This window comes from Catharus ustulatus, chromosome 2 (genome assembly GCF_009819885.2).
Source record: "Catharus ustulatus isolate bCatUst1 chromosome 2, bCatUst1.pri.v2, whole genome shotgun sequence".
NCBI classification, from domain to species: Eukaryota; Metazoa; Chordata; class Aves; order Passeriformes; family Turdidae; genus Catharus; species Catharus ustulatus.
Genome location: NC_046222.1, coordinates 100,344,722 through 100,360,943, shown reverse-complemented (window position 1 = coordinate 100,360,943; position 16,222 = coordinate 100,344,722). Strand labels below are relative to the sequence as shown.

General features: G+C 37.0%; 1 protein-coding gene across 4 annotated transcripts in view; it reads left to right on the top strand.

Annotated features, from left to right (window-relative positions):
• Positions 1-14,977, top strand: part of MYO16 (myosin XVI) — a 374,829-nt gene extending 359,852 nt beyond the window's left edge. For all 4 annotated transcript variants that reach the window (XM_033052141.2, XM_033052140.1, XM_033052142.1 and 1 more), the window contains exon 35: positions 10,125-14,977. In XM_033052141.2, the coding sequence (XP_032908032.1) occupies positions 10,125-10,358 (234 nt within the window). In that variant the 3' untranslated portion in view covers positions 10,359-14,977. The remainder of the gene's footprint in view (positions 1-10,124) is intronic.
• Positions 14,978-16,222: the final 1,245 nt, after the last annotated feature.

The following is a 16,222-nucleotide window of genomic DNA, read 5'->3' as shown; positions in this document are numbered from 1 at the left end:
TAAGCTCTGGTGTGTGGCTAAAGGGTGTAATTGTCCCTCTTGGGCTGCCACAATGGCCAGTGGCTCTGTTAAAAGGCTGCTTCAAATCTGAGCTCAATGGGACTGTGGTCCAGCTCCCCACTGACAGCACATGTGGAGTGACTGCACTTTGCACTTAGAAGTGCTGGCAGCGAGAGGGAATAAATTCATTCCTCTGCCCTTCATTCTCTCACTGTCACACACTGCCACATGCAGATAGCAGAGATTTAGATTGCTAACAGGCAGTAAATTAAATTATGTTTTCCTCCAACATTGTTTGACCAAAAGTGTAGTGTTTTTATACAATAAAGGACCCAACTACAGCAAATACAAGTTGATTGTTTTTGTAATTGCTTTCAAAGTCTTGTGACAGTCTCTATCTAGTGAAATAAAGTATCTCCATTAATGCCATAAAAAGGCAATGATCAATTAAGTAGCAACATGATTTACTTTGTCAGATATTTTTGTTAGATAAATGCAAAGCTGTATTAGCATTGTTAGGTGAGCTGTTGCAAAAACCTCTGTTATAAATTGTTTTCAGAACTCATCTAGGGAAAGATACATTTGCTATCTAAACATATTTTTTTTCTTAATCATCAGAAGCAAATTAGGAGGATGTCTTGAAGGTTTTAGATAGTATTGTATAATCAGTTTATACAATAAATAGATAAATATTACTTTATAGAAAAAAATCAATATTTGTTGATGGTTGATGTTTAACTCACTCTGGGTATGTGTCACCTTTCATCTGACATCAGAAATCTAGAGTTGAAAAACACTCAGCCAAAAAAAAAAAAAAAAAATTAAAAATTGAAAGCCACAAGATCCAAATAAAGTACACCTCTGTTTTGAATGTATAGACTCGTCCAACTTTAGCATGCCTGGCATGTGCTGTCATATATTATTGAACATTGCCTACCTTGTGCTAATATTTTCTACCAGATTGCAAATTACAGGATTTGTGCACTGATTTTATTTTGCAAAGATATATTATCTTTAATTGCTGAGATACTTCCAGGCTTGTATGGAAGATGACAAACATAAATCATTGAAAAATACTTTGATGTAACTATTGATAGATTTTTTGATAATATTGATTAAATGTTACTACTTCATGAAGGATACAAAATTATTGAAGACAGGTCCTGTTTTGTGACTAAAATCTTTCTTCAAAATATAATAATAAAAAAAACCAGCCAAAACCAAACAACCACCTCTCTTCCCCCTCAAATTAAAAAAAAATACCAAACCACACATGTACACAAAAAACACCCTGCAGGAAACCACAGTATGGCAGAAAATCAGACAACTTCCACCCAAAATAGAATTGCAGTTAGATGAAGAATGTAAAATATCCTGCCTGAGGCACACTATAGGTGTATGCAGCCCAATATTCTCTTTCTAATAAAAACAAGAAGCTTCTACTACCCAGGGTAAAGTCAGAGATATGAGATATCCCCTTTTGCAAGTGTGATCTCTCAATTTTCAGTGGTCTGGAGTTCATTTAGTAGATAATTATCCTTAGTTCATTTTTCTTTATTTGTTCTGGAAAATCCCATCAGAAAGTGCAACTAAGGCAAACAGTGGAATTAATTGTTTAGGATGACTTTTGAGAGTTTTTCAAGTGCCTTGTGATAGCAGAGGACTGGGTAATACTTGTGCCTGCGTGATCTCCGACACAAGACTAGCCTACTTCCAGCATAATTCCACAAATGATGGTTGGAAGAAAGTTTAATCTGTCCCTTGAAAAAAATATCCAAGAGATAACTAAATTACTTGTCAGAAGAGAAAACATTTCTGTCTGAATCATGTGGCAATGCATTTTTGTTAAAAAAAAAGTCGTCCCTTTTAAGTTTTATTTTAAATACTGTTACTTTTAAGATTATCCCAAATTTTTTTTATACCACCGAAGTTTTTACTTCCTTTTCTATGTCATCTGTATAGCACCAGTTCTTCTAAAAGAACTTTCTTCTTTTAAATTAATTAGAAAATTTAACTGAGGGAAAAAATATTTTCCTGTTTAGAAAAAAGCAACTCAGTTATGGTATCATTAATGCTTTGCTGGCATAACTCCTCCAGAGAAATTCTAGATCTGCACCAGACAGAGCACCTATCTTCTTTACCATTTTCTCCTTTCCAATAAATTCATTTGATATCCATTCAGAACATTGTTTTTGGACATTGTAAAGTTGCTCCAACACAAAGAAAAATCATCAGCAGTTTAAAGAAAATTAAAATCACTTTATTTTCCTATATCACAAATCAAATCATTACACAAAAAAAAAAGTCTGTCCCAGCACTCACATAACAATCACATGAATCAATTTGGATCCTAGTGTTACATTTGTACTTGAAGACTTTAATTGGCATTTTAAAGCATGTAAGCTCATTTATCATAGCTGCTCTCTGCTGGGGATGTTCATGGCCAGTGCAGGTTTCCCAGTCAAACAAAAGTTTACATATTGATTTATGTTGAACGCTTCCCTAGGCTTCTTAACACACCCTTGGCTTACTGTGTGCTTTCCCCTTATATATTCAAATGAATATTGTATCAGTAAGTAACATGTAGACTAACAGATTTAATTTTCCTTGATTCAGTAGTTTTGGAGAGGTTGCAGGGTGCCTTTTCTGTAGTTTGGAAATCAGGTAACATGTATGTTTGGAAAGAGTCAGTGTAGGGGCTTATTGGACTAAAAAACCCTAAACTTAAAAAGCCATTAAAATGAGTTAGAAACATTTTTGTGAGAGTTGCATGCAAGTTGAATCAAACTACACTGCTCTTGCTAATAATTGCATGCAGTAAGAATTATTTTCTGAATTACTGAATGAAGTTGTCTAATTTTAAAACATGAGGTGAGAACATCTTTATTATCATCTTAAAAACTGGGGGTCCACAGAAAATCCATGAGGATCTATGAACTGCTTCTGAGGACTATAATAAAATTAACTGCGAGTTGACTAAAGGCTGAAATTTGGCTTTCATATACAGGCAGCCTTGTCCAAGTTTGGAGGACAGGTGTCTGGTAAGAAAAGCAGGAGCCTCTCTTTGAAATGGAGAATGTAAACCCCCTCTCTCCAAATTATTATAATTTTGAAATCGAGCAGCTCTCAGGCAAAGATATGGGAATTAGGAATAACAGTTCTTTACTAGGGAAATTAAAATAGAAATACAGTACTACAAAGAAACAAACCCCAAGCCCTGACAAAGTCAGAGTACAACCTGACACCCCGTCAGGCAGGGTGTTGGCAGCAGTCCCATTAAATGGTGGCTGCATCCTCCTGCAGTGACAGATGTGGTTCAGTTGAAGCAGTGCTCCTGTAGAAAGTGCAGTTTCCCTCCAGAGGTCCAGTGGTGATGTGGAGAAATCCAGTTTTCCTCTGGAGTCCAGTGGAGAAAGGGGCTCCCTTAGTGTCCCAAAACCTCTGTTTTATCTTGGTAAGAAATGTTGGGCTCTTCCCCCTGGCTGGAGCAACTTCCAATGGGATGCAGTAATTTTATCAGTCCCACAGTGGGACTCAATGGCCATTAGCAGAAAATGACTCACTGGAGGAAGGATGGGTTGTGAAAAGATAAAGAACAATGCCCTGCCTGGTTTCAATGGATGGTCCATTAGCAGAATATCTGCTGTGGAGATAAGGATCACTGCCCCCATCCTCAACAGATAGTGATAGAATAGACCTTTTATCACATCCTGTATTGCAACTCCAGACACAGCCTACACGCTGAAAGGGATTGTACACAGGGATTTTGTCAAGGTAGTTTAATTTGTAAAATATGATAAATTATCATCAGCATTATACTTTTACTGCATAATTCACTTTAGAACCTGATAAAAATTTAGAAAGGTAAAATCATCGCTCTTCTGAACTCAGTTCCCCAAGGATTCCATGATGGGACCTCAACTTCACTAATGGAAGAGAAAAATTAATGATGCAATAATTAAGCCTGAGCATTTACTGACAGTTACTTTAAAGCACTAACACTGATAAATCCATTGAAGAAAACAACTGGCATTATTTCTCCCAACAAAAACTATTAACTAGCCACAAAATGTAAACATCTCAGGAACACGGGTTAATATGCTTTGCATGTCATTAAATTGCTCTATGATTTTCTGTTGTGCTTATATGTCTATAAGCAGGCATCTTGCTAAAACTTTAAGAAGCAACTCAAGACAAAACTGTAATAAAACATGGAGGGCTTTGAAAAGAAAATTAATTGTGCGTTTTAAATATACAATTATCATATGTAATCAAATACTTCATTTTTGGTGAATATTAGTAAAAACAATGCATTCACAAATTAAAATTACTAGAGTAGTAGACACATTTTTTAAAAGGTAAACCTTCATATTTGGTCAGTGAGGGAGCAAACCAAGGTGAAATACTGAAAAGACTCTACGAATAACAAATTTGTTTGTTAGACTGTGTAATGAGTCCTTTTGTCATAGGTTGACGATTAAGACGTTATTGCATTTGGTATACAAACAGAACATAAGTTCTTTGCTTTTGAGTGTTACAAAACATCCTCTGTAAAATCGTGGGGTTTGATCTTTTAATGCAGAATAAGTTTCTTGAAATTCTAGAGCCAAATTTCTAAATAACTCAAAGTTAACTTTAAAAACGCCTGTTCATCATTATATCTGAAATACTTTTGTCACAAATTATTTAAAAATATGAAACCTTTTACCTTCTATAATTAAAACTTGCTGAATTTTAAATTTGCATATAAAATAGACTAATTAAAATAATTTATTGACTTACCTTATAGCAACTCATCTTGATTTTAAGACAAAGTTGAAATCTAGTAAGACTGCTTTAGGCTGTAAAGTGAAATCTGAGCAGAATTTACAAGCTTAAATGCAGAAGGTAGTTCAGAGCCTCATTCTCCAGTAACTATGCAATACTCAAAGTGTATAGGCAAAATTGTGCTCTAAGCTTTTCATGACTGCCAGCATATAGCCAAAGTGCTCTGTCTCCAGCAGGTTTTTTTGTGCAGGATTTACTTTAGCACAGTAATCTGACAGCACAAAGCACAGGAGTCAGAGTCCTGCCCTGCACTCAGAGTCCATCTCTTGTAGTTGCAGTGTCCTCTCAGCATGTGGGAACTTGGTCTCTTCCTTAATCTGAAAGGACTGCGGTGGGTTGACCCTGGCTGAACACCAAGTGCCCACCAAGCTGCTCTATCACTCCCCCCTGCAACAAGATAGGGAGGAAAATTAAGGCAGAAAAAAATTCATGGGTCAAAATTATAGACAGTTTACTAAAGCAAAAGTGAATGTCGTGCACATGCAAACAGCAAAGGAGAAAAAAAAAAAAAACAAAAATATTTTATTCTCTACTTCTGGTCAGCAAACAATGTCCACAAGCAAGGCCTTGGCATATGTGGAGGTTGTCCTGGAAGGGAAGCTTTGTAAATTGTAGTAATAATTATGTCAAGGCAGACTGGACTGGTGATGGTGCCAGTTTTAGTAAAAACTTCTCAGCAACTTCTAGTGGACTTCTCTCAGAAACTGATTCCTTCCCTCAAAGGTAGCACCACAAAGCACTGACTCTTTCTCTCTTCTCTGTAAGTTTCCTTCTGCATGACCAGCTAAACTCCAAGCTGTCCCTTACCCAACCATCTAACCCTGTCTGTCCTTCACACAACATCTTCTTACCTTGCACGACCACGTGTCCCTCACCTCCTCGCAGCACAGCCAGCAAACTCCATCCCAAACTGCAGCAGACTCTGGATCTCAAACTCTAATGCCAAAAACAACTAGAACTTAGGGAGCTCTTGGGTGAAAAGTTGGGATTTTGAAGGTAATTTAGGAGGAAAATAGAAAATTCTGGGAAGACTTGGAAAAGATTGGGATTTTTGGAGTGTTTGGAGGGAAAATGGGGAATTCTGGGGTGAAAATTGAGTTTCTTTTGGGAAGATGGGAATTTTGTTTGGAAAAATGGGAATTTTGGGCAAAATTGGGAAGTTTTTGAGGATTTTTGGGGGAAAAGTGTGGCTTATTGGAGAAAATTTGTTGGAAAAGTGGGAAATTTGTGAAAATTTCACAAAGATTGGGATTTTAGTGGGTTTTGGAGGGGAAATGGGGAATTTTGGTGTGAAAATTGTCAATTTTGGGGAGTTTGATGTGGAAAGATTGGCATTTTCGGGTATATTTAGGGGGAAAATTAGGAATTTTGGGAAAAATTGGGGAAAGATTGGGATTTTTGGGGTTTTGGAGGGGAACTGGGAAATTCTGGGGTGAAAAGTGAGATGCTTTGGGGAAGATGGAAATTTTGTTTGGAAAAATGGGAATTTTGGGGAACTCTTGGGTGAAAAGTTGGGATTTTGGGCAACTATCCCACTCTTTTATAACACCCAAACTCATTGGGCAGGCAAGGCTGTTTCCACTCCTCGGTAATCAGTACAGCTGTAATTCATTGGGAAAGATTGCCTTCTGTACTATTCTTACAACCTATTCTCCTACACTTAGAAACTGTTCTCCTACAGTAAATAATGAATGTTCCTCCTCCCCCCTCCTTTTTCTTACAGGTGTGCAGATCTCATATGATATGGAATACCCCTTTGGTCATTTTGTGTAGGCTGGCCTAGTTGTGTCCCCTCCCAAAATTTTGCCCATCCCATGACTACTGGTCAGGTGGGAATGTTGGAGAGACAGAGCTGAGGCTGTGCCAACTCTGCTCAGCAGCAGCCAAAACACTGCATTGTTATCAGCTCCTTTCTAGCTCCCAATGCAAAGAGGAAGATTTTCATCTCAGCTAAGACCAATACAGAGAAGCTGAATCCAGATCTTCTAATTTCCCAATATGCTCTAACTTCTAGAGAATGATGAAAGTCCTTCCATGCATGTTGTGATGGAACTGAGTCACTGGGGTTCTGTCACCCACCAAAGTTCCTGATGCCAGGAGGAGAGAACTTGTGTTTACAGCCTGAGAGTTCAGGCTGTGAAGTGGAAAGAGTGAATCCTGAAAGCTCCTCCCTGGGCTGCTCATTACAAGTTTATTTTGTCCATCTTTCCATATTTTGGAGGGGAAAATATGGATCTGGTTTAATTCTTGAATCCATTGCAGATTCCATTTAATAGCTGTGGTAACTCCCCAAGTTCTTCTTTTGTGTGTGACTTTGACATTTCAGCTTTTCTTGTTCACTGATAAAAAGCTCTTGATACTGAATACAGGGATGGTGTTTCCACCCAATGACAGAGCTGATAAATGCCAAGTATTCAAATACTGTATATTTTATGTCTAGCCCAAATGCTGTGTTTACCATGTCTGATTGACCATTGACTTTGACTACGAAAATCCTGGTCTACAGTTGTTGTTGATGATAGAGTTGGTAGAAGTTGTTTTTTAGTGTCCATTTAAAAGATGAGTAGTCTTAAAGCATTTAATTCCTACCTGCATCATTCACCCTTCACAAAATACCTGCTCAGGATGTAGAATAATAATGAAGAAAAACAGCTTACTGTTTTACGTTGTGCTTCATGTAAAATTATTCATTCAACCTTTTTTATAATGAATATGTATAATAGATCTTTAGCTCGTCACAGGCATACTCATAAATGAAAAAGAGAAAAGATATCATGTTATTCAAATAGATCTAATTAAATTAATTGGTTCATTTAGAGCTCTGCCACTTTTTATGCATTTTTCCCCATTTCATTTTGACTGCAGTTTCAGTTCAGGTCCTTTGTCCAGGCGGTTTTCCAATTTATTTACCAGATCAGTTTCAAAGTGAATAAATGTTTGAGGTATTTTTCCATCCCTGTTTAGAAAATAAAATAAAGTATGTACACTTATTTGTGAACTGGACCAACTTTTGTCCACTATACACTGGAAAAGAAACTCTAACTTATGACCCAATATTAATTTACAGTGTGCATAAGCAGAGCCAGCATAATAAAATTTCTTCAATGCCTATAAGCTATAAACAGGATGCATTTGTCAATTCCACCCCAGGCAAAATGTACTCACATCTCACCTGCACCTATGTGCCTTTATGTTCCTTGGAATGGCACTAGCACTGTCTCTTTTCAAATACTCTGTCCATCTCTCAGTCTGAAAATTCTTCCATACTTCATTAGTCATGCTATCAAACTTTTGTCACCAGAGCACATCCAATTATAGAGTTTCAAAATATCTACTTTTTAATAACTATATTTATCCTCCAGTGTTCAGGCATGTTGTTGATTAACTATCTCTAAAACTCTTTCATGGGAAACTCTTGCGATGACAGTCTAACAAAGCTTGGCTCTTCTGTCTTCCAGAACCTCTCTGAGAAGCATGCCTAGTGCAGATTCATGAAATGTCTAAAATTTAGCTAAAACTAAGGTGTCCAAATTGGGAAGACTGTATTCCAATCAATGTGTTTTCTAAAATGGATTATGCTCATATTTAAACCCACACAACACTACACAAACTGTCCAGGAGTGGGTAAGCAGTGGTCACTCACAAACTACCCAGCTGTTCTTTAGGATAAAGCCACCTGACCTGTCTTTTTTGATAAGTTGCTTCCAAGTGCTAACTTTTGTCTTCTAATTCTATAAACCACTGAAAAAAAAAAAAAAAAAGGTAGTATGTTTTCTCTCTGATATCCCTCTAGCAATATATATGAAACATTTCATTTTCATCTGTGTTGCTGAGATGACCTGTTGCATTTTGTGTAAATATAAAATCAAACAGGCTTTTAATTTTATAGTGATATGCAGTTGAGATACACTTTAATGACATCTTTCAAACATTTTTGGTTTTCTTCTTTTAAAAAGAATTCAGAACTTTAAACTGTGCTTTATTATACCTGTTATTAAGACATTACAGGTTAATGCATTTCTCTTTGAAGTATCAGCCAACCAGAAATTAAGCAATTCCCTGTACATATTCAGGCACATGCATGTAAGGGCTCCTTCCTTCTCTGATGACACGTGCATGTGAAAGGTCTGATTTGCATGGACACATTTGAAATTGCAGTGTAAAGCCTGGTAAGCATCTGTACCCAGCCACTTGCTATTCCATGAAGGAAGAGCAGGAGCTACAGGAATAGCCCATAGGTTCTTCTGCCCCAGGAGCCCCATTGTCTGTCAGAGACAAAAATGCCCTTCAGGTCACTCAGCTTTCCTCCCACCTGGAACTAATCATGTGTGGGGTGCCTCATGAGCACTGCACATCATTTCCTTTCTCATAACTAACATGCTGCTGTCGCTCATGGCAAGTGCAACCTTCACATGAGGCCATTGTGTGAGGTGAAATTTGGGCATTTTAGTCATGCCATAGGTGCCTCTTACAGGTGCTCCTGTGGGGTTCTTAAAAAGGAGGTAACAGGATAAGGGTTATGGGCTATTAGATATTATGATGGACTTGTTTCATATTTTCTAGTTAAGCTTCTCCTGCTACAGAATGTTCCCAAGCTAACAAGTAAGTACTAAAGGATGCTGAGATGGACTTCATTGTTCCATGGACTTGAGCTGCCCTGAGGACTTCAAACTGACTTGAACAAAATAAGTAATCACTGCAACAGAAGAGTTAAATGGAAGGGAATAGTTTCTTCTAGGTGATTCATGAATCTAGTACAGAACTGTGGCTACTTCAGAATGCATTTATAAGTAGATTCAGGCCCACTGAAACTACGGTTAATGTGTACTTTGGAGGAGGACAGGGACTGGCCCCTGGTGCTAAGGATAACACCTGTCTCTGAAAAGTAGTTTTGCTGATTCTAATACACATCAAATATTATAGTTTCTTGGTTATGGCTGTTTGGGTATTTACATTTAGTGGAAAAACCTTACTACTGCTGCAGCAGCTGTAGGTAGTTTGCTTTGTGTGTTTTAGAGGATTGTGTTCATGTACTCTTTGATGACACAGCGGAGATTTTTCTGTTTATTTCAGTTTTAGCAGTTACTTCATACAACTGCACACATTGTGACTTGAGACTCTGTGACTTTGAGACATGAGATTGCAATAAGGCAATTCTAAATCATTAATGTTCTTTATTTTCAGTGTAAAGAGTTTAAAACCGTTTTGGAGGACAAGTTTGCTTCAAATTATTAACATGTTTATTTGATCTGTTTTCTTTATGCACCTTTATTATTATTATTATTTTCTTCTCACAGGTTATTCATCAGCTTAGACTTTCCGAGAATGAGAGTGTGGCTCTACAAGAGCTTCTAGACTGGAGGAGAAAGCTGTGTGAAGAGAGAGAAGACTGGCAGCAAATATTGCACAATACTGAGCAAAGAATCACAGCCCCACCTCCACCCCCTTGTAAGAAGCCGACGCTGCTGAAGAAGGTAGAAGATACCTCCTGCAACAGACTCTCTTCAGGCATATGGGATACCACCATATGATTCACATGTGTGTTTGCAGACTGTTAGGAATGGAACCACCCAATGACTTCAATCTGCACAATCAGCAAGTTTTCTTCCCTTCACAAAATGTGCAGGGATTTTTACAAGCACTAATTGAATAGCACAGGATGGAGGAGCTGTTTAGATCTGTCGTGTGTGTGTGTGTGTATGTGTGTGTTTGTTCTTTTCATATATATACATGTATACATATATGGGTGCACCAGCAAGTATATATATGTATGCATGTATATATATACGTGGAGACAAACTGCACTATAAGTACTTAATTTAAAAGTACAAAACAGTCACTTAGAGTTCTCCCATGGACAATGAAGAAACTATGTTAAGCAAATGATAATGGGAAGAAGTGACTGACACATTTTGGAGAGATCAGGAAAGTCTGTGTGCACACTGTACAGCTGTTTTATACAGTACAAAAGTATGTTTCTTGTTCCCTAATGAATGGGTTTATTATATTACATGTATACATATATATATTTCTTTGTAGATGTCTGTGTTCTATGGAGATTATTTACATGTTTATTTCTGGTGTTTTATAACTTCATGCAATTGGTGCTGTCGTTCTTTCTTCAAAATACAGGTAATAAATTCAGTACTTGCATTTTTCTTTCATAGATTATCTTTAACATACCAGTTTCAATGCTGTGGGTTTTTTTCAGAACTGGCAATATCCTTTCTAAAAGCCAATCCTGAAATTCTTGCAAAGCTCCTATGTGCAGGAGTGATTTGGTGCTGTTCACAGTCATGAATTAGAGACCATTACTTCTTTTTGATGGAACTGCATTTCTGAATGTGTGAACTGTGAATTTTAAAGTTACATCTCAAATCTTATTTCATTCTGGGTTATGTAAAATAATGAGGCATTCATTTAGATTATAAGTGTGGTTTGAAATTCATACCTGATTATGTATAAGGTCAGGTGTCAGTGGAAAGATACATAATGGTAATGAGGTATGAAAATAGGTCTGTGATTTACTGTTACAAGCCAGAAGGCTTTGCAGAGATGGGTATATCAAAGTATTATGTCCTTATTATGGTAGCACAGTGATGCATTTATACCTCAAATTTCATGTAATGAAATGGTTTCAGAAATTGCAGCATTCTAGTTAGTGTAGATGAGTTCTGAGCAGTAATGTTAATTTATGAAAAACATGCTGCTGGGAACTTGTTAATTATTGCCCCAGCAGTCTTTGAAATACTGCTTTGCCACTAAAAGGTGTAGTTCATATAGATGTAAAGTTGCTTTTCCAGGGCTACTTATTTTAAATTCTTGGAGTATGTAGAGCCAGTGTGGAACCCTTTACTTGGCTGTTTGTCCTGTTCCTAGTGAGATCCAGGAAAAAGTGTTTCCAGTTTTGCAAGTGGATATAAAACAAATATTTTCAGTTATAAACTAGGTCTAAAATGGTGTGCTCACTCTTGGTTGGAAGTTGTTGGAAAAGGAAAAAATCCATAGAAAGGAAAAAAATCCATAGGTTTTTCCATCATTTTTGGCAGATGTTTTGAGCAGGCTGAATAGCAAAGAGCAATCACATGCTTGTTTGTTTGTTTATATAGGGAAGGAGCAAAACTCAAATTGTTCCCATTGGTATCATCAAGCTGTAGGCAGAATTAAGCACCTTCTCTTGCTGGAGATTAAAACAGACCTTTTGAGTTGACAAGGAAGGGGAGACACCAAGTTACCTCAGTATTTTGCCTTGTTACCACTGTTATCTTCACAGAAGTCCTCTGTGTAAGATTATCTATTCATATTTCATGGAGAATGAGGAACTCTAGACTCCAGACCTTACCTTTGACTGATGTACAGAGCTACAGATAATGCCTTTATCCAGCAGGGGCAGGTAACCCTGTGAGTGAGATTATGCAGAAAACAACTCTCACCTGCTACACAAGTATGTCAGAATGAGGCTGTGCCTGGAAGAACTGAGGTTTCTGGTTTTTTGCTCAGATAATCAGGGACACACAGAGATCCCTCTGTGAGTGCAAAATGAACCATCTCCAGAACTGGATGCAGGAGAGCTAATTAACCTGACCTTGCAGCTATTTTGCTTCGAGGATGCAAGTTGTTATCCCTACATGGCACAGCATCCCTATCCATAGCCACAACAACATCTACCCAGGCAGCCCAGCAGTGCTGAGCACCTCAGTGCACTGAGACGTGCAGACATGCCCTGAGGCTTATCACTCCCCAAATGGGCCTGGCAAACAGCCCTCTCATAAGCTCTATCATATTGCTAGCCCTAGTGCTCACTAGCTGGCTCGGCGCTGGTAGCAATCAATCCACAGCAGCCTGGAAGTTTAAGACAAGCTGTAAAAACTGACTGAGAAGCCAGTTTAGATCATGCCAAAATCCCTGCTGCTGCAGTGAGCTTGCTCCCAGTCACTTAGCTATTTGTAAGGTGAGGTTGTGTGTGTCCAGATGACACTGTTGTCATTGCTGCACTTGGAATGCAGGAGTACCCAGAGGGAAGAAAACACATTTGTAATATGGAGTTTAAAATGGGAAACAGTATAAATATGCATTATCCTACTTGCAGTCCTTACTAAAAGTTGTATTAGAACTGTGAGCAGCCTCAGGAGCTCAGGCACTCAACTGCAGGAGCTCAAATGAGGTCTTAGGAACTTTTTTGCTACTCGTTCAAAGTCCGCATTGTGCCCTATTACAGCAGTATGAACAAGTGTGAAAAAAAGGTATGTAGATTTTCTAGCAGTTTCATCAACGCAGCTAGATGGGAGAAGCCAGTAGACCTCTGATTCTGGCAATCTGATTCTACAGACAGTGAGCAAAGCAGATTGTAACCCCCTGTGCAGAAGGCCTTCATGCTATTTTTTGTGAACTTGGGTAACACGTATATTTTCTGGGGCTGTTCTTTAAAGCGTGTCACCACAATGCAATATCATAAACTTAGAAGACTTTTTTTGTTTTGTTTCAGTTTTGTTTTTAATTCCAGGTTACATAATGGCTAACTTTTTGCATGGAAAAATTTTTCATGGTATTCCATTGAAGTACAGTACTATAAGAATAAAGTACTTGCTTTAAAAAGTGTTTTAAATATTTCTCTAATGCCAGTAAGACACTCTAGAGTGTGACTTATGATGTCATAATTCACACCTAGTGTGTTCATTGGTCTCTTGGCCTTTGGCCTCGTGCCTAACAATGCAGTTAGTAGGGAATTATTATACCATAATTCACACCCCACTGTGTCTTATTGCTTAAATAACCATACCCCCAGAGGTGTCTTAAAACTACCATTAAAGTTTATATTGTGTATCAAAATGTGTTTACAGGGCTGGGAAAATATACTATTGACATTTTGAAAGCTTGAGAAGTAGTTTTAGCAGAACTGTACAGTGCTTGTAAATTAATCTCCCCAGTGGAGTATGCACCAGCCAATTACAGTATTTCTTGACTATATGAAGTCCTGTCTTGCACATGAAAAAATAGCTTAGAAATAAAAAAAGCCTTATGAATTTAATATTCTGAAGGGGAAGATTAAACTCTATGGGCATACTAATGCCATTAATATCCAGTGAAAAGTCTAAAATATGTTTATATTTGCAATAAAGCAATTTCAGGATGCTGGGATTATCGTCAGATAATCACTCCTCCACATTGTGCCTTATTGCTTAATTTTTAATATGTGAAATAACCGCAACGCCTAACAAATCGATCTGTCCTTCAGCATAAGGTAAGAGGAATCAGATACATTTTACACCTTAAAAAGTCACTGGTCTTAAAGCCAAGGGAATTATGAAAACATATTAAGCCACAATAAAAGAAAAACAACATCTATTGGCAGGATAAGTTTTTTAAAGCTTGTATATCTTACTTGTTACTCCTGAAATAGCACTTGATGGTTTTTAGTTGCTGTAGTTACATTCCTGTTGAAGTTTTTAAGCAAAACTTTTTTTTTTTTTTTTAAAACTGATGTAGACGTTCAAAGAAATACAAGCACCGATATTTTTCAAAAGATCTGTGTACAGCATGAAGTGATACGCCTTTTAAAATTTGTATTGTTTACAAAACAATAGTATGATTATTAGGTGAATTGCATTTACCTTTTTTTTTTTTTTTGCCAGTGATCCTTTTTTATTCTAAAAGGTTTAATTACTTTCATTAATAACTTTGTTATACTGCAGATCCTTTGTGTGTGGGACAAAGAATTTCATTAACTTGCTAAGAAAGCATAATAGATTGTAGCATAGTTCTAAAGTGATAGTAATAGCCATATTAATTGTAGCTTTTTATTCTGCTGTATAGTATTGGCATCCCTAGTAATCCTGTTATTCTTATCTCTATAAAGCCTGCTAATATCTGAAATGCTCTGAGGAACTTTAAGTAAGTTTTGCCATTCACTTGTTAAATAATAAATGTAACTTAATTCTGTACAAATCAGTTTTTCAGAATGGTATTAAACATTTCATGGCTTTGTGTTTTAAATACATAATTTTTAAAAAGAAAGCACTACCTGAGCATAACTATTTGACAATAGCTGAACAAAACAGAAGAAAATGTTTTTCTTCCAGTTCTGCTGTTCTCTGTATACTCAGGACTTTCCTTTTGAGAAGAAATAAATAAATTCCAGTGCTGGCTTATACTGTGGCTGTGAGAATTAGATCATTAGCAAAGACTGTCTGTCCTCCCCACTGTGGCTTGGCCTTTTCACCCACCCATGAATCTATGCTAGATCTGGTCAAATCATGCATTTTGCTGTAAAGTGTCATAGGCAAAAGTTCAGTCAAGTCATGGTCTGACTTTTTGAGGATTTTTGATTTATTGCAGTAAACAAAACAACCTCATCTTGAATTAGTTAGACATATTTATTTCAACCCTAATTAGCTCGGTTTGGTTCTCATATGTGAATAAAGTCCCCTCTTAGCTTGATTTTCAATCATATTTTTATGATAAAAAGGAAAAGGTTGTTAAATGAAATTACAGCATAACCTGTATGATTATATTTGGAAAAAAAAATAACACTTTAAAATACTGAAATAGAATACTGCAGTATTTCAATGTGTTTTTCACCTTTTCTAGCTGAAATTATGTGTTCGATGCAGTCTGAATTTGCACGTAATTTCAACTCTTCAAAAACATACATTTTCATAAATCCATTCTTCTCTGAAAAGACCACACTAATAGATATTTGTTTTGAGATGCAGGAGAATTGCTGAGGTCTTTTGAAGTATCAACAGGGAAAATTATACAAGCACGGGTGTATTGCTGTCATAGCAATATTCATGTGGTAGTTATTAGTTAATGCTTGTGCCCTCACTGTGTTTTATTTGGGCTCTAGCCCCTTCTCAGTCTACATGGATATGTAGTCATTACAGTACAGAAAGAAAAGTGCTGAATCTGTCATATACTCTCAGAGAAAGGGCAGAAATGTGTTGCAGACTCTCTCTAATTAAAGCTTAATATAAACTATTTACATGTTTACAAAAATGAGTATTGGAATGCAACTTTTTCACTGTCCAAATGTGACCAAAAGATTAGACTAGAAAGTTGTGGCAATGAAATAGCCACAGCTATTAAATTAATTTTTATGCAGATGTAGCTCCCCTGTCTCACTGTATAGTATAACTTGGTGGTCAGGAAATTATTTCAAAAACTAGGCGACCTGATTATGTATCCCTTCGGGAAGACAACTCCATGTGGTTTGAAGACAACTCCATCTCTAGCTGATTTTAGTGCAGACCCTCCCTAAAAGAGTAGTTAAAGCCTTACAAATCAGATGGGTGGGCAACGAGTTGTCTAATCTGACAGAACTAAGATAGGAAAACATTTGCCAGTGGATGGGTAAGTTTGGGTAAATGCTTTGGAAATTTCCAGATATCATGACCAT